This window comes from Athene noctua, chromosome 1, assembly GCF_965140245.1.
Source record: "Athene noctua chromosome 1, bAthNoc1.hap1.1, whole genome shotgun sequence".
Lineage (NCBI taxonomy): Eukaryota > Metazoa > Chordata > Aves > Strigiformes > Strigidae > Athene > Athene noctua.
The window spans coordinates 249,530,015-249,549,241 of NC_134037.1; the positions used below are offsets into that span (position 1 = coordinate 249,530,015).

The following is a 19,227-nucleotide window of genomic DNA, read 5'->3' on the forward strand; positions in this document are numbered from 1 at the left end:
ATGTAATATGCTGATCATTCCAGATTTATTTTCCTATAAATGCAGAATTTTTATGAGAATACACTGTACACATAAGAATTGCTTTTCTGCATTTCATCAAACCAAACATGACTCAGACAAATGCCTTTCCAAAATGGTTTGTTCCTAAATTCCATGCATGCTATTTTAGAAATTCTCCTCCTCCACAAAAACTCCAAATAAAGAGCCCCTAAGATCCAACCAGCATGAAACTACATTGTCTTGCACACCACCCCTTCTTTGGACAGGACTTCACTTTATATAAAGTGACTTCAAATGAAAAATCACAGCATCATTTGAAAGTAAGCAACAACACCCTTTCTTCCATAAATACAAGAGTGATGACATTTTTCTCTTCCAGAGGAGAAGGATCCCTGGGTGAAGGAAGGAACTTGCCTCTCGAACATTCTTGGTGGGTTCGTTGACTTTCAGGAAGAATAGTATTTCATGACTACTATTCTAAAAAGTAGGGGCTGGTACTGTGTTTTGTGGTTTTCAGTTAGATGTGTGAGTTTGCACATTTAATGATGAACTAAATTAGTGATGCTCAACAAGCTGACAAATTCTGCGGTAACAAAGCAACCATGAAAGAATTTTAATACCTATTCATAAACTAATTCTGTGAATATTAATAAAGAGGTTGTTGCCTTACAGTGTATGCTCAGTTGCAGCCAATATGCCAACACAAAAAAAGATTCCAGTAAGAGAGAACTAAGTATCTATCATAGAAAAAAAACCCATTATACTAAATAAAATAGTTAAGCTGTAAAACAATGTAGATAACTGTCATTGCTTATAATTCAACAAGGCCTGAAGCCTAAATTCTGAAGATGTAAAATACTTTCAATGCTGAACTCATAATTATTTTAAAATAATTTAATATGAAAAGATTACCTGCTGAAATATGGAAATTCTTTTTATAATAGTAGAAGGAAAATCTTGTTCACAAACAGAACTCTGAGAAAAAGTGTGCCACAGACCTTCATCTTCAAAGCAAAGTGTCTGATAGAGACCTGGGAGAGAAATCTACAAAACAAATAATGCATGTTTAACAATAAAGAATAGCTATTTGGACACTGTATATTTTAATGAATTTACAAATACCATTATGACTCTAAACCTGTAAATACCTGTTCATATCACATAATTCAATTTTATCCTTGGAGTTAAAGAAGAAAAGGGTAGATTTTAAAATTAACCATTTGTCTACCTATTTTCTGAAAATTATTTCTGTTTTTAAATTTCTAGATTCTTTGTTTTTAAACTCTGTGCTCTACCCAATTGTAGTCCTTTCTTTTTCCTTAATACTGATTCACCCCATTACTTTTGGGTTGGTTGGTTGTTTTTTTAACCCCCTAACAATCATGCTTGTCACACCATTATTTCAACTGTTCTTTATCCCTGGTGAAGAGAAATGAAAAATAATGAACTCTGGATTTAGCAGCAGAAGTCCTTGCCAAAGACTAGTCAAATCTTTCCTTCTTGCCACTGAGCTACATGCAGGAGCAGAAGAGCCTAAAACAGAATTTCAAGGGCTAGTATTTTCATTTAGTTCCCTTCAGGAACAGAGGACTTCAGCATTGACTGTTGCAAGATGAACCAAAGCAAGAAATTGTTTTGTTTTAGTTTGAAATTACTTTATCTGAGCAATAACAAACTCTGAAATACCTTTAAAGTTGTGCATGGAAATCTTGTAAGTAGAAAACTCGTTTCCCAATTAACAGTTTATGGTTCTTACCACAGTACGAGAAACCTAAGAGAACTTAAATATTCTTTGCAATTTTTTGTCTATTTTTATACCTATAGAAATAGTAGTACCTTGGATAGGCTTACAGTATTTTCTAATATCAGTAAGGTTATAGGTTCATTCACATGCATTGAAATTTATTGTTAGATGGGGTAGAGATATACATGAAAAGGCTCAGAAAAATTAGATTAAATTAAAAAAAAAACAGGTTTTTTTTCAAGAGGGTATATCTTAAGACATGGGCTATGGAAGATAGAATAGAGAGTTTAAAATAACAAAATATTTCCATCTTACAAGTACATATTTGAGTATTCATGTTCAAATTTTTATTTGCTAAAACCAAAGGCATTTTAAGTTAAATTCAACCCACCACTTGATGTTTACCTTCAAAGTTGCTACTGCCCAGGCTCGGTCCTGTTCTATCCAAGAAGGAATCTGGTCACGAACACTTCTTTGTGAATCCTTATTGAAGCAAGTTACGTTACACACATAAGTCACACAAATTTTTGTGAAACGGTATATTCAGTAATAAGATTGTGAAACCCATGTTTTTAATAAAAATAGCATTCACAACAGGAATCTTTCTGTGATCTGTTGCTAAATTCATAAATGGCATAACACAAGAAAAGCTATCAATTTGCATTTAAATTTGAGATATACTGTTCACATTAACATTTGCTTAACCATTTGAGCCTGGAAATATTTTACCATTTAGAGTATCTGTATGACAAACTGAATGCTAAGTAGTTCTCTCTTCCATTAAAAACAAGTGACTCAAATGCCTGGCTATCTGTATATGTACTGTCAGCAACTGAATTCAAAAAATAATTCCATTGCACATATTAGCAGCCATGAAGAACATGGTTCTTCATGCAAAAGGCAATTCTGGGGTAATTCGCTAGGCAAAGCATCACTTCTGGACATCTCTGCACTGGTAAAGTTTGGCCATAGTTCTATTTTTCTGCTCCTTAGATGCAAAATTCAAAGGATGAGCAACATAACTTAAGCTCCAGTAGAATCTCTGTATTTGCTATATCATTTTCTATAAAAAATCTTACAGTACCCATTAACCAGTCTGACAGTCTCTGTATGAAAACAGGATCTCTCAACCACTGAGCAACTTCAATAGCAATCTTAAATGTTCAGCAGAAAAAAAGGTAAGCTTTCTTATGAAAGGATGTCTCAGACATGAGTTATGAAGTCAGAGAAAGACCAAAAGTAGGAAACTTGGAAGCAGTTGTAGGAAAAAAGTTGAGATGAGTCTGCACTATACATTCCAGTTAGAATTGGGGTTGAATCACATATGTCCACAATCTTTCAAAAATCTATGGGTTCTGTGTTTGGTGGGGTAGAGTTAGGACTGGTTTTAAATTCCATTATACAGTCAGACCTCACATAGCTTGAAAATGACCTACAGCAAGAAAATACTTGACAATCACCAAGTTCACTGATATTTAATTGAATTCATTATAAAGACTCCATAGAGATGAAGAGGGAATTATATATTCACACTGAAATGTAAAACCTGTAGAGTCATCTAAGGGCTAGAGAAATTGGGAATTTAAGGATCTTTTTAGCAATCAGCTGCCTAAGGAAGAAAACCTGAATAATACACCATATTTTAAGTGACTTGTCACGTCTGCCAGCATGCATGTGAACACAGTTGGTGTCAGGGATATTCTAAAACCAAGGTACTCACATTGGTCTTGTATCACTGGATGTACCAGATACCCTAATAAATATCTAATTAATGCTAAAGTTTAAAAGTAATTGGGAATGATGAAAGCTGCAGCTAAACCTGATGGAAATGAGGTAGCCCGACACTGAATGGAGGAGGAGATTAGCAAAAGAACAGGCAAAGACTGAGCTCATGATTCCTGATTGGGCTCATGTTTCCTAAAAACACCTTTCAAAACCTTTGTCAAAATACTTGGTTCAAAGGGCTATAATGAATAAGACTATAGAAAGCTTAGCTTTTTTCTCTACCCTTTTCTACTGGAAGGTTATTTTGAAAGTATACAGATTCAGTAGAATTGAGAGACACTTAGTAAACGACAGCATGGTTGGTCAGCCATGCAACAGAAACTTCTCAAACCAGATCTGTCACCTAGGAAAATATAAAAATACATTTCCAAATGTAGAACTCCGAGGCTGGGGAAAAAAGCATGTCAAAGTTAGCAAAGTGTGTGGACAATTCCATCAGTTCGTCCAAAAAGTACAACTCACATATGATACCGGGAGAGAGAGATTCAGAAACACTGATTTGAGTAACAGAAGAGGGCTTAAAGCCTCCTCAAACATACCATAGAAAAAACAAATTGTAATCCTGGTAACAGGAAGAAAAAAAAAAAAAAAAAAAAGGCAGCAAAAGCAAACAGTTATGCAAATTAGAAAATGAGTTGCCATATCCAGAAAGTCCAAGTCTTTCTATTTTTATATTACTATGTGAGAAGTTATTTGTTCCTTTAATGTATCAACACAACTAATTAAACAAACTGTAGAGTAAGAATACAACTTTTCAGGGTTTAAGTAAATGTTCCTTATTTCAAAATACACAAACAAATGTAGCTTACTGATTTTCTTATGGTATCTCCAACGATCACACCTGTAAAAGTCTCCCATTCCTAGGAGGAATAAATGAACAACTCAGATAAGTCACAAGACACCTTTATGAATAAAGATTAACATGTAGTAGCATGCAGGCACAACGGGAAGATAAACAAATTAAAGCCTAGAATCTGAATGGATTATAAAACATTTTTAAAAACTCAGGTGATACTACCAGTATGTAATTCCTTTTGCAGAATCCAAACTAAGTGACTGCAGTGCTTTACAAGAAAAAGAAACAAAAGGAGAAGCCCTATCCTTTTCAGCACCCAGAGCTCCCACCCAGACTGCCTAACTATTGACTAGCAAGAAGTGACATATATGCCTGGCAAGGACACACATACTGCCTGATAGTGCATTAGTAGCCCACACAGAAGAAACTACTTCCAAAAGATGAAATTATTATAACAGGAGGAATACAATATAAGAGACTGGTATCATGAATACATTGATTGCATTAAGAAAGGGAAATGGAAGATTAATTTATGTATGATTAAATCTTTTACACTTGGTATTCGTATCCAGAAACAGCTTTTAATAATTTTAAAACAGATTATGTAAGTATTTAAGCATGTACTAGAAATTATGTAATCCTGTATTTGGAGATGGTAAAAAAGATACTAAAAAATTTCAGAAGTATTGAAATTTTACATAATCAGTATCTATAATACTATGATAATTTTTTGTTAATTGTTAAGACAATAGTAACATTCCAAATGAAAAAGTCAATCAACCACTACAGAACACAGCATAGCTTTTAGCACCCATCAATCTAGTCAAGTCTTGAAACAACTCTCTCAATTACAAACTGATGCTCCTCTCCTGATGACAAAAAAAATGTTCATGCATAGAAAAATACATGAAGACTCCCCAGTTTTAAAACCAGAAATTGTGTATTATTTTTATAGGGAAAAGCAAAAGTATAATATGTAGAGACATGTAAAACTACCTCAGAAAAATCTATATGTATTGATTCAGAAAGAGAAAGTCTCTATTAAGAGCCAAGGCATTCTGTAGTATAATGTTGAAGTTGTACTATAAATTCCTCATCACTATGCAAAAAATTCGTAAGTGCAGAAGGTTGAACTCCTTTGGGACAGGGCCTTAGAATACTAAATTCTCTAGCAGCATAATAAGCAACTTCTAGCCTCATCACATTAAAAGCTTTAAAAAAAATAACTCTAAAAGAATAACCACTTCATCTTCATTTTCCTCAATAAATATTTTGCACAAGAACTCTTTTCTTAACAATTTAATTAAAGTAACTTCTACTTTTCAGAGAGGTAAGGAAATTATTGATATTATTTGCCTGTTTTAATTCTTGAGTACTCAGATACTGCAGGAATGTGCATTATATGTAACTTAGATTAAGCTGATTAAGAACTCTAATAGCTGATGGAAATGCATGCTAAACAATAGCAACCAACACATAAAGCAGTACTTACAAATACTTAAGAAGCCTTGGCAGCCAGGCTTTAATTTAGTCAGAAAGATATTTGCAAGTTGCTGCCTTCATGAATTTATAAACCCAAGGACTAGAAAGATAAAGCAAGGTATTTTCAGAAGTTGAAAAAAAGAATAAATTAGGGAAGGTCTAATAATGAAGAGTAGCCAGAGTATGCCTCTACCAACAAGATTTGAGTTATTTTTATCAGGCAGCTTCATTGCTGAAAAACTGCAGGATTTCACTTGCTCAATCATACATCAGCAATAAAACTACACTGCATTCATAACATCAAAAGGTTTCAAGAAACCTTTCTTAAAACTTGTATCTTAAACGCACATCCTTCATATAACTAAGTTCCATTACTATCTTCAAATATATTATCTGATTTTTACCTTTTACCTAACTCTGCTCTAGCAAATTGACATCTTCCACCATTTGATAATCCTTCTGGTCTCCAGCTTCTAGTTAGTACAGAGCCATAGCTTTGTCTCTCCATTCCATGTAAGTATTTTAGATAACTAAATTTGTCTTGACTCACACTAATCAGCCACATTTAAGCAATTGTATTGACTCAATTGTGCATAAGGTTCTACTGCAAGGAGACTTTATAGGAATAATTTCACTACACAATAGACAACTGTAACTTTGGCATCTACATTTCAGACAGCTAGTCTCATCTGCCTGTAAGGGCAATGGACAGAAGCAAGCAATTTTAGCAGTAAACAATCTGATCTATTTTACAATATTAATTTATGATTAAACTAATTGCTTCTTTGATGGGTCTGTTTTCTTCCTGTTTCCTATAAAGACAGGCTAGGATAACCTGCTCAGATGAATTTTGATAGGCTTTTTTTAGTTACCAGTTTTAGTTACCAAATCAATCACCACTAGATGTACCATTTTACCCAAAACATGCAAATTCACTATGAACCTCTGCTGGGCAAAAGCATTAATAATAATATTAAATACCCAAATAATACCCCAATAACAAAATACCCTAATACTCAGAGAGGAACATGTTATTAGTGAGATGTGTGTGCCCTATGGAAATGAGGGTTAGCAGTACTTAAGCACTGCTGCAGTTTTGCTGGGAACACAGTAGCCTCTAAACAACTGGTAAATAATTCCCCATTTTAGGCATTTTCAGATTATGCCTCATTCACAGAATCACAGAATCATCTAGGTTGGAAAAGACCTTGAAGATCATCCAGTCCAACCATTGACCTCACACTGACAGTTCCCAACTACACCAGATCCCTCAGCGCTATGTCGACCCGACTCTTAAACACCTCCAGGGATGGGGACTCCACCACCTCCCTGGGCAGCCCATTCCAAGGCCTGACAACCCCTTCTGGAAAGAAATGCTTCCTAATACCTAGTCTAAACTTTCCCTGGCGCAACTTGAGGCCATTACCTCTTGTCCTATTGCTTATTACTTGGTTAAAGAGACTCATCCCCAGCTCTCTGCAACCTCCTTCCAGGTAGCTGTAGAGGGCAATGAGGTCTCCCCTCAGCCTCCTCTTCTCCAGACTAAATCCCCCCAGTTCCCTGTGGTTTATTTCCAGCAGATGTCTGGGAAGTTGAAGTCTCCCACAAGAACATAGGGCAAGCGATCGTGAGATTTCTCCTAAGTGCCTATAGAATATTTCGTCCACCTCTCTGTCCTGGTTGGGTGGCCTATAATAGACTCTCACTATGACATGTGCCCTGTTGGCCTTCCCCCTGATTCTAATGCAAAGACACTCCACCCTCTCTTCACTATACTTCACTATTCAGACCATTGTCAAAAGTGTCACATGACATCTCTCATTTTTATGTGAATATGCTAATAACGCAGCATTTGCCTGTAAACTGAATGGATAGTAATTTTTATTAAATGTGGTTTGAACTTATATCAACTGCATCCCACTATGCTATCAAAAATATAAACCATTCCAGGATGAGTTCATCATTTGTCTCAAAGATAAGCCACTGTGGTGCAAAGAATCCAATAAGTGGCCAGCAAACAACTTACAAGGACACCCTCTGTAAAGGGCACTCTTGAAGATACTGTGCCAAATGAGAACAGTAATGATCACTAGTCCAGAAATTTCTTAGACACTGAAGAATAAGTGGCTGAAATGCACAGAAGATAACTTTGTTACTTCACCTTCCAGGAAGACTCTTTGCTTTAAGTGTCTTCAACTACAGGTTGCAGAATCAGACTTAATTTCTCCCTAGATCTTGCACTCCTTTTCTGCATTTCAATACAAAGGCAAGATGCACCAGCAACCCTTGGTCACAGTGAAACAGGTGTGTATCCATCACTTTACTTATAAAGGAATATCCATCTTTAACTGGAAGGATGGATAAATGTCTAGCCACATGATGGGAGGAAACACTGACACAGTGTCTGCAAAAAACCACAAGAACCCTCCATAAACATCTTTTTCAGAACCCTATTTAAAAGGCAATCATTTACCTACCTTCTCATGGTAACTTTCACTTTGAACCTAGTAACAATAACATTAACATCCAAAAGTAACTATCATAAGTAAAGTAACTATTTTAAGAAAAATAGTAGCGTATAAATTTAAAATCTCAAGTCCTACACTTACTGACAAAAACTTTTTATTTACTGATTTACTCTTCATATTAAGTTTAAGTAAAAAACATGGGAATTTTTTCCTCTAGCACTTACATTCTCTTGAAAAAGTTCAGGGTGCATTCCTCGTACAAAATGTAAAGCAAACATTAGCTGATCAGCCTGAAATAAAAGCAGTAACAATGTATTTAAATATTCATCAAAAGTCACCTTTCTGCTTTTTTCATAATTAACAAAATTTCATTAATAAAACACCTCTAATTCCACGTAACTTAATGACACATATCCTAACTCAAAATTGCTACATACCTCTGCAACGTAGTTAAACACTAATCCAAACCCTATACCTAAGCACATCTAAATTCACGTGAAGAAAAAAAAAATCCAGGTATTTGTAATAAAGCAAGCATACTAAGGAGAATCCATTATTTTTTAAACTCTGCATAGAAAATGCTTGAAATCTGATAGCAAATTTTTGAAATGGAATTTTGAAAAAAAAACCCAAACAACTGTAACCTTCTGACTTTTTCCTAGTTCTGTTGCATCACTTGAAATTCAACCAGTCTCTGAGCAGGAGCAATAAACCGGGAATAAAGATTTAAAGGAGCCATAGAATAAACCATGCACACATTCAAGATAATAATTTTTAAAATAATATTGGCTTGTTAAAACTGGGATTCCTCTGTCCATACACAGAAACTTTCACAGATCTGTTTTACCAAAACTGTGCTGGAAAGCATACATTACTATGTAATGAAGTCAATGTGAAACACTGGAAGTTGATACTCTGGAAAATCAGGACCACTCAGAAACCCAGACTGAAGCCTCCAATTTTCAAAGTCTGGCTGTTGTCTGGAAAATGTATTTTACCAGACAATAGAAGATATACACATATTTTCTCATTAAAATTTGTAAGCGTAAGGAAGGTGGTAACTCTTATTTTCCTTTGAAGAAAGTGAAACATAACTAAAAACATAAAGCACGGGTGAAAGGGAAGAACAGACGAAAAATCAACGATTAGTGGGATTGGGTTAAGTCTACAAAGCACAGGCATCTCAGCCAGCTGATAAATACAACACACCTGCACTCCTATAGAAATCAATTCTATTCTTGACAGTTTGAATTTTCCATAGTGTGGTTTCCCACATGTGTACCTCAAAATGACAGCCTGTTTGTCCTTAGCTCCCAAGAATTACCACTCTGAAGAATATTAAATTAACAAGAATACTACTGAAAAATTAATTGCATCGGATTTTTCAGAGGGGACAGGACCAAAAACGAGGAAGCATATTCTAGTGAATATTATGTATGTGTTATAAGGTATAAGATGAACAGTTTGACTAATATTGGCTTTCTCATCTCAAGGTCTGTTATGTTTTTGAGGCCAAAATTACATGAGGGACAAATTATTTTTGCTTTCTTTTTATTATTACTGTTTTATCAAACAGGTGCCTTTTTACAACCCTGACACATCAGCTCAGAAACAGACAGATATAACAAGAACAGAAGTATCAGCTAAGGGTGTTCAGGATGTTCATCATCTCTGGGAAGTTTGCTCATGTGCAGTAAAAGTAACTTCAACTGCATCTGCATCTGTATTTCAAATAATACAGATCTATTATTTAATAATTTACCATTAAATTATTATAGTATTTCATGAGAAGCCACTTGGACTTTGATAAAGCAAAATCCTTAGAAATAACTGCTACCTCTGTATCCTCAATATAGTGTTGCTAGACTTGGGGAAGAGGAGGAGGAGATATAAAATTTTCTAAGATCTCTTCATTCTCACAGATCAAACTCCAGACTTGCATGATTTGTACTACTGCTCAAATCATCTGTGCAGACCTACTATGCATTCTTCAGCCTAGTACTATGAGACAAACACCTCCTGTTATGACTGTTCCATGTGAAAGTAAAAATTAATATTGAATGTGAAAGGCAGATCTATCCTAGGTTTTCACCAAGAAATCAAGAGAAAAATCCACCAAAGCAAACAACAAATACATTAAGAACATTATATGGAGGTACAGGGCAACAGATAGAAACAAACAAGCTAACAGGTGGAGATTTGAGGCAGGATGTGAAAAGAGAAAGGAGAACTTTACAATGTTTTTTTCTGTTTACTTTTTTTTTAAAAAAAAAAAAACAACCCCCACAAAACCTTATCAGGACAGTTAGGTTGAACACGCATACTTAGAAATGCTAGAAATAAGAGCAAACAGAATAAGAGTGCTCAGAAGACTGTGAAGCCTGGAACTGGCTATGAAGCTAAAATGAGGCAGAGATGAGGAGCCAGAAGTAAAGCAGAAATTGGACTAGACTGAGAATAGTCTTGTCCATTAGAAAACTGCTATGTGGAAAAATGTGCATAAGCAATCTTAATACTGTCATATCCTAACTTTTAGTCCTCTTCATTCTGCATGTTAAATATTGCAAGTGTAATTTTCTGCATATTTTACATACATACTGAAACAATTCTGCTTATGTGAAGCAGATCAAGTGTTGGTTGCTGAAAGAATACTTTCAAACCCAGTGCACTGTACAAAACCAAAAATAGCCACAACCTTACCTTAAACAAACAACGACAAACATATTCATAAATTGTATGTTTCAATGAGCCAATAAGCGACTTGATTCTTTCTTCAGTATTACTTGAATCCTAAAAAGAAAGTTTGGATTTCAAAAATTTATGTGGAAGTAAAAATCTTTTTATGTACCTTCTAAATCTCAGCAGAATGACACACATAATCTGAACACTAGATGACACTTATTAGGTCTAAAAACATATTATTGAACTCAGCTGCAGCTATGAATGAATAGATGATAAAATGAGAAGTTCATGCCGAAGCATTAAGAAATGAATATTTTGGCCTTGAACATTTTGACTGTGAACACCATAAAATTTTCTTCTCCTAACATTAGTGTCCATGAAATCTCTTCATTTTCACTTGGTAAAAAATTGGTTATGTAATGAATGACCATATTTGTTATTAAACAGATATGTTGACATCAAGTGTAATTACTAAACTTTCAACCAAATTTGGCCCAACTGAAATAATCATTGTAGATAATAGTGAATATACCTTTCCTTCAAAGCTTACACACTAAAAGACTGATTATAACAGGAGAAAACTGAAAGAAAGATAGGCTAAAAGAAGAGGTAAGAGGGAAAAAAAGAAAAGGTGAGGGAGGTAACAGGTAGTATAAGGTTAATCAGAAACAAGTTCCTTTCTACCATGCTGAAATTTGAAGAGATGAGTTTATAAAGAAGGGTAATTTGGATTCACAAGCTGATTTGACTAATACCTTTCCATGTCTGAAAGACAGCTTGAGAAAAATGTAGTATTGGGTAGAGAAGAAGAAAAAACTGAAGCAAGCAAAGAAGGCAAAACCAGAAGTTGAAGTTTAAAAAATGGCCAGGAATAAAAGAAATTATGAAAGAAGTGTGAAAGTAAGAACAAGAAGCAGCTCATCTTGTGGAAAAGGTGTAATACGTAAAGAACTTTAAAGAGAGCAAGTTCACATAGTCAGAACCATGTTTCTGGTAATGACTGGAGCTAAAGGAAAATTGTAAGCACGGATGCCAGAACAAAGGGGAATCCAAAAGTGACATGATGAAAGGCTTTTTAAAGTGGAAACAAAGAGAAATAAGATGAATTTTGGAAATGCTGAATAAAAAGAAAATGCATTGTTACTCAGTGTGGGGTTTTAGATCTAAAGAATGAGATGACAAGGGATAAATCCATAATGCTGTGCTTCAATTAAAAAAATATACTGTCCATTAGAATTCAGAAAAGTAAAAATTACATTTTCAACAAGACAGGCTGCATGCATGCTTACAAAGTGTACAGAAGTAGATCGTTTTGATCTTCCTTCAGGTAACCGAACCATGTAGAAATATAGGTCCTATCTTATTCTACCCCTTGTTGATAGAATTAGCATAATTTGCAATCAGAACATTAATTTATTTAAATAAAACCTTCAGTAAAGTTATAATCAACCTTGTTGTTCCTAATTCACCTTAGACAAAGAGCAAGCCTGAAATCACAAAGAGCTACTTTGTTTACAGATGGCACAGCAATTTTGCAATTTATATGTAGCATAAGATCATTAAAAATTCTGTGTGCCTGTGTACTGAACGTCTAAAGCACAACAGTTCAGCATCACTATCTATTACACATTTCATCGTCAGTTCTTATATATTATTTTCTAAAAATGTCCAGAGCAACTAACAAATTCTAAGGATCAAAGCAGATTGATTCTTCTACAGCATTAACAGCTTCAGAAAAAGAGAAAATACCTGCTCACTTTGCAGAGCCCTTTGGAAAAGCCGCAGGAAAGCCGCCAAACTAAAACGGTACATATTATTAATTTTGGACAAGTCAGAGATAATAAAGTACATCTTGCTAGCACTCTCAGCTAAAGGGAGATAGGCATCCCTCTCCTGTGGATAAAAAATAAAGAAAACAGTACATTACTGCCATCTACCGGTTACTACATAAACATTTATTCATCAGACAAAAATTTTCAGATGACTCCCACTGCTTCAGAAAACGGATTTTTTTCTGATTCTTCAAATTGAGGGACAAGCACTCAAGACTTCAACATTGTCTTTAAATTTTAAAACCTAAAAAAAACATCTGTAGCAAAAAATTCTTTAAATTATGAAGAATATTTTGGAAATTAATCCATAGGGAATGGAGGCCTCTTCCCACCACAGAACACATCCCAAAATTCGATAGAAAATTTTAAACTAAACAAATAAGAACACAGAGAAAAACTGTAATTTGTTACAAAAACAGCATGTCAGCTGAATAGCATCACCAATGATCTAAATTTTTGCAATAGTAAAGGATGTATTAAGTAAGAACATCCACATAAGTCATACTGTTTACAATAGAAGATGTCAAAGATGAAGTCAAAACCCATTATTTGCCAGTAAGTCCTTGGAGAAAAGTCCTTTAATTCAAACTGTCAGACTTTAAATTGGGTAGATATTCACCATGTGTAAAACAAAATAATTTAATTACTGAAAATACGTTCTGTACTCCCAAATATCTTTTACTCTGAAAAATTAATTTAGTATGTTACTGATCTTATACTCCTATGAATGTATATATCCTCTCTATATAGAAGATTACTATTTTTAGCAGGAAAAACATTAGCAATAAAAGATCAAAATATTCTTCTACCTTATCAAGGAAACTCTGAAGTCTGTGAGATTCAGCAAGTGATTCTTGGATGACTGCACTACTTGCTTTAGTCTGATTCAAAGATTCAATCAGATCCTTATTTTCTAGTATATTGCCTTGTGATGTTGCAAGTGCCTGTAAAAAAAAAAAAAAAAAGTCATCAAAAGTCATCTACCTTACATTAAATAAAACCTGTAAAGTAACCATTTTGGAAGCTGTCCTTTCTGACTGGTACATATTTCTGAACCATTTAATGCATCAAGAGTACTAAAAACCATGTGGTTACTCCAAAAACTGAGATGTTGTTTTAAAGAAGCATGGAAAATAAACCCCAAGAACACAAACTCCAAAAATCCAGACTGACAGGTTCTGAAACTTAAGTCATCAGCAAGCTTTTGAGAATGATTTCTATGATCCAAGTCTTACACACTAATATCCCCACAGTAAATACAAAGTACAGTATTTTTAATTCTATTTAACTACCAATTTAACCTAAAATTGGCTAATGACTTCCTGTACTTAGTCATTCATAAATTAATTTTCCTTCAAAAATATTCCCATAACCCCTGCAAAATTTAGTTCTCATTTCCAGCTGAGATGAATAGTAACAACTACAACAACTTCAGTTTTGTAATCAGAGATCCCTTCATAATCCTTGAGATTACTCCATATTTTCCCCGAGTTCTCCTGTGCAAACAATTTCACTTCTAATAATAAGTGGGGAAAGCCTGAATGATTCACTATTATTTAAGGGATTTTACTAACCTTTGGTAAATACCTTTCAATACAATTTTTTAGTCAGACAACATAAAATTGACTTCTTGTCAGCTAAATCAGTTCTGAACAACTACCTGTAGGACAGCATTTCAGGATATTTTGAGGCAGAGATTTGCCAGTTAGAATAGTAGAATGCACTTAGTTCTCTAGTTGAAAAGAGTTTAGGACAAGAGCATCTGTTTTTTCAAGGAGTCCAATTTTGCTGTGAGGAATCATAGTGTGAGCTATGAGAGCTACAACATGAATGTCATATTACTCCAAGGTTTTTGGAGTACTTCAGATGGAATGATAATGTTGCTTTAGGATTGACTTGAATTTAGCTAGATCACCTCCAGCACTGACTTCTTTGTGACAAAGACCATGTGTCAGATTCCACTGAGTCTTTTTTATTTTGATTTCAGTACTAACAAGAACGCCAAAGTTGAAACCAAGCTCAATGTTAATACTTGGTCACTTTTTGTTGCAGACATCTTTGTCATCAATTACTTGAAATATTGCACTTGACAACTAAGATTGGACAAATTTGAAAGATTTTGGAGTTCCAAGATCACACGAAAAATCTGTTCTAAGTAGACTTTTTTTGTTGTATCTCTGAACTCTCAGCGTCTGGTAGACATTAAGGTGCTAAACAATGATCAACTTTGAATATGGAAATTTTTTTAAGTTTCGCTCTGCCTGAAAGAGAAATCTGCCCCAGTTTTAAAAGAGATTTGAGTTTAGTATTTGAGTCTTAATAGAGAGTTTAATAGGGACAGTAAATGTGGAAATTCAAATCACATTAGGTAATTATGTGCAAAATTATAAAATGGAGCTATTAATGGCCAGTTTAATAAAGTTCAGTTTAATAGTTTTTGAGGAATCTGTAAAACAGCTTATGCTCAAGTCCATTGTGCTGGATACTGCAATGTTCTGTGACTCAGCTACAGACTGAGGGTTCTGAGGCAGCAGATTAATCTCCCTGCATCTATGACATTTTAGAAGGAAGGAGGATTTGAGGATCCATTCCTATGGGCATGAAGTACAGTTCCTGTGAAATCCATGACAAGATGCAAACAAAACAGAAAACAGTCATCCTCCTCCTTGGAAGCTACCTTTCCTTACAGAGGTGCACAACTGTTTCTGAACTTAATTACTTCCTTTAAAATAAAAAGGTAAACTGAAAATTGAGAATATTAATTTTAAATATGAGAAAGGAAAATGTTAACTATAAAGAGTTCATTGCTAATAAGAAACAATTTGAGAGTTGCTAATAAGTTGCTAATAAGAAACAATAATAAGAAACAAAAAAATGTGGAGGTTTAAAGTTTTAAATGTCTCTCCTAACTAATCCTTCCATTTTCTATTGGGAATTTTTCTTTCAGGTTTTTTTTTCCTTTCACAATGCAGAATCATTTCTCAAGTTGAGAAGGGATTCACAAGCTTTAAAAAGTGGCTTTTTTAAAACTCGTAATTTAAAAAAGAAATAGTATAATTTTTAACAAAGTCTTCTCTTTTAATACATTAAAATCAATGAAATTTCTAATCAATCTAAACCAGCCTATATCTAGACAAAATGCAAGCCAAAACTGCTTGCTTTTCTTGCTAACATTTTTTTCCTCCTCGTCTTGCTAAATATTTTTTACTGAGAACGAAGTAGGTCAGTGTCAATGTAGCTTCTAGAATGTTCAGCTGAAGGTTGGTGCTTTTGTGAAGAAGAAAGGGGTTTGAAGATAAGACAGTAATAAATAAGACAGTTGGGGCCTATTCTTGAATATAACAGGAACAAGGTTGGGACAAATTAAAACAAACCAGCTCAAGACACAACACAGCGGCACAACACCTCCTAAACAGACCCTTCGTGAGTATGGGTGAGCACTGAGGTCAACCAGCAGACACAGTGAGGAAGACTACCAACTACCACCAGGGACCCCTTGAGAGCACCACCCAGCAAGAAAGCACATGCATAATTAGGATGCAGATATTGTAATTAGTTCCAGGAAAACTAATGCATATGTACCTCATTTCTCGGAAAAGTTATGAATATGTATAAACTCACTGCATATTAGCTGCCACTTAAGATATGGGGGTGCGCTCACCTTTGGGAAGCTATTTGTGTGTGCTCAGTGCTGCAATAAAGAATGCCTGCTTTCTAAAACTCCAAAATTAGTCTTAGAGTTCCTCTGCTGGCTTTTACGGTAACACAACTATTCATACTCTGAACTTTGACAATGTTTAATGTATTCAAATACTACAGTTTCATGACATGTACATATTTTATCTACTTTTCTCTCCCAACAGCTCCAGGCAAATTATGTTTTTATTTTCACAAATCAAAAATTCTGAGGGCTCATTATTCCAACAATTTCACCATCTTCATTCAAATACATAACAATATGAACACTATCTTATTGATCTAACAGATATAAAAGAGGCAAAGTTATTTTACCTCCAAAAGAGATTCCTCAAGCTTAGCTAACTGTATCTTCTTATCTTCTTCTTGTTGTAACAGTTTTGTCTTCTGCTCTTCCAAATCAGGCTTTTCATGTTGAATTGTTAAAGCCAAAAGCTAAAAAGATTATTCAACAGGATAAAAAACACTCTAATATTGCATAATACATATTCATTAATTGTATAGCATAATATATACTCATTAACCATATAGCAGTATACAGCCTATATTTTTGAAAGTAGACTTCTGAGAGTTTATTCAGTTGCACCAGACATGCCGCAGCTTTAAATCTATGTAGATAACCAGGATATTCTGCAATGTCAAGTATAACACAGCATCTACTGTGAATCTTGTGCATAACAGCAGGTGCAAGGTGAGATACTCAACCACATCTCAAAAGGCACTGGATCACTTTACTAAGGACACTAATTCACACTCTTTTATGCTGAGGCCTTAACTTTTGCACCTCAATCTCAATCACATCTGTGGTTAAATGACTGGCAGTCTTCATTATTGTATATAATGTTATCAGATACAAAAAGAAGAAGGTGATAGAGAGCACAAACTGGAAAGAATGACAGAGAATTTCTTTCCATGAAGTCTACCAAAAGTCAAACCCCTCCCCACAAAGAGAGAAAACAAAAAACAAAGCTTTTTTCTTCTGTATTTCCGCTTAAAGAGGAGGTCAATTCACTTGGTTACACTGTATCATGTTGATTCTCTATTTCCAGTGCAGGGAAGAAATCCATACAGTTACCTGTGCTTCACATTCTGAACTCTATTGTATTTACTAACATCTTATTTACATCCCATTTTAAGCTTCTTGTTAGTTTGGATAAACTTGTTTCATACCAAATAAAGAGAGTTTTTTCTTCCCTTAATTTGTGTTTTTTCTTTTCTTTTTCTCTCTTCCATCTATATGCTATATTTTGCTTCCTGAATATTATAGAAAAAAAACACAAAAGCTAATAACATTTTGGAGGCAGCTTCTTTGTTTCATTACATTTTTCATATACACGAAGTATCTTGATGTTAGCATTACTCTCTAACTAGGACACTGGAGAGCAATAACAGAAATGTTTGCATGGTACCATAAATGCATCTTGAACAGAAAACGGAAGGTTTGCAATTAATCTGTTGCCACTGAAGTCAAGGAGATGGTTTCCATTTTCTCTTTTGGACTTACTACTTGGTTCCAAAGTGCATAAAACCAAGATTTTAAAATTTAAATTTAGTTTCAGCATTGATTTTACCATTTATAGTTGTGTGCTAGCAAATATCTCTGTAATCTTTAATGCAAACTACACCACAGGGTTTCATCCAGAAGCTGGATGTAGCCATGGATGTCAGCGAAGCATACATTGTTTTTTACTCCAAATGCCTACCTGTCCTCTTAAGCCACTTCCTGTTGTGGTAAAGTTTACTTCTGTAACAATAGAAGAAGCATCAGGTGGAAGGAAGGGATTTGGGTTCCTTGTTGAAAGAAAGAGACGGAACTCTTCATTATAATCTATCATTTTTTCACCTATTTGTATAGCATAACGGGGTCCTGTAAATAATAAATAGAAGTTATATTCACTCTGAAACATTTTAAAATTATTTGAAAATAGTGGTATTTGTGTAATACTTTATGACAAATTTTATAAATATATTTTATAAAATGTATTTATAAACTGTTTGGAAAGAAAAAGAATTTTTAAAAATGTAAGGAACATAACCTATCTTGCATTGTTAGACAAAAAAATGCAATAACATAGCACTAGCATAAGAAATTTACATAGTGAGTATATTCAATAAACAAGGGTAGTTTAATTATCCTTACCAAGTACAAAAAGCTTAAATAGCAAAAAATATACTTGAAGTAAAAGTAATACTAATGATTCTTTGAAATCTTCAAACAATGAACAGGAAACAAAACACCACAGAAGGTGTACTGGAGAATCCCCCTTTTGTGTAAGACTCCTGTCATAATTTAAACATTCATTTACACTTCCACATAGGTACACCACTCTATCTAAATACACTAGCCATAATTAGATATCAGCTAAGATGGTTCAGCATTTTCTGAATGTGATACAAAACCATTAGATTTCATTCTGGATCTGACACATTTATTTGTAGAAAGTTGATGTTGCTGTAAAATCATAATTCTATTAAAATATTATGTTCTACAATAATTGTTATAGAGAAAATATATGAAACTAAAGATGCTGGAATATCTAGTCATTAGATTGAAAAAAAAAAAATTCCATTAAGAAATATCTCATAAATTTATCTTATTTTAAATAAATGCATTTAATTTAAACACAGTATGAAAGAAAATTAAATTTCTGCTGTCATGGTTTCAATCTCTGCTTATACTACTAATATTTTAACATTTCTCTGTATGCCTGTCACAGAATGAAACTATATGTATGGCCTCTG

The 19,227-nt window shown here is 34.1% G+C and overlaps 1 protein-coding gene across 2 annotated transcripts in view; it reads right to left on the bottom strand.

Moving 5' to 3' along the window:
- DYNC2H1 (dynein cytoplasmic 2 heavy chain 1) overlaps nucleotides 1-19,227 on the bottom strand; it is a 182,683-nt gene that overhangs the window by 86,978 nt on the left and 76,478 nt on the right. For both annotated transcript variants that reach the window (XM_074916428.1, XM_074916437.1), the window contains 9 exons: nucleotides 18,189-18,352; nucleotides 16,801-16,920; nucleotides 13,599-13,733; nucleotides 12,707-12,850; nucleotides 10,976-11,065; nucleotides 8,500-8,565; nucleotides 4,339-4,389; nucleotides 2,150-2,227; nucleotides 913-1,044 (listed from right to left, as the gene is read on the bottom strand). In XM_074916428.1, coding sequence (XP_074772529.1) covers nucleotides 913-1,044; nucleotides 2,150-2,227; nucleotides 4,339-4,389; nucleotides 8,500-8,565; nucleotides 10,976-11,065; nucleotides 12,707-12,850; nucleotides 13,599-13,733; nucleotides 16,801-16,920; nucleotides 18,189-18,352 — 980 coding nt within the window. The remainder of the gene's footprint in view (nucleotides 1-912; nucleotides 1,045-2,149; nucleotides 2,228-4,338; nucleotides 4,390-8,499; nucleotides 8,566-10,975; nucleotides 11,066-12,706; nucleotides 12,851-13,598; nucleotides 13,734-16,800; nucleotides 16,921-18,188; nucleotides 18,353-19,227) is intronic.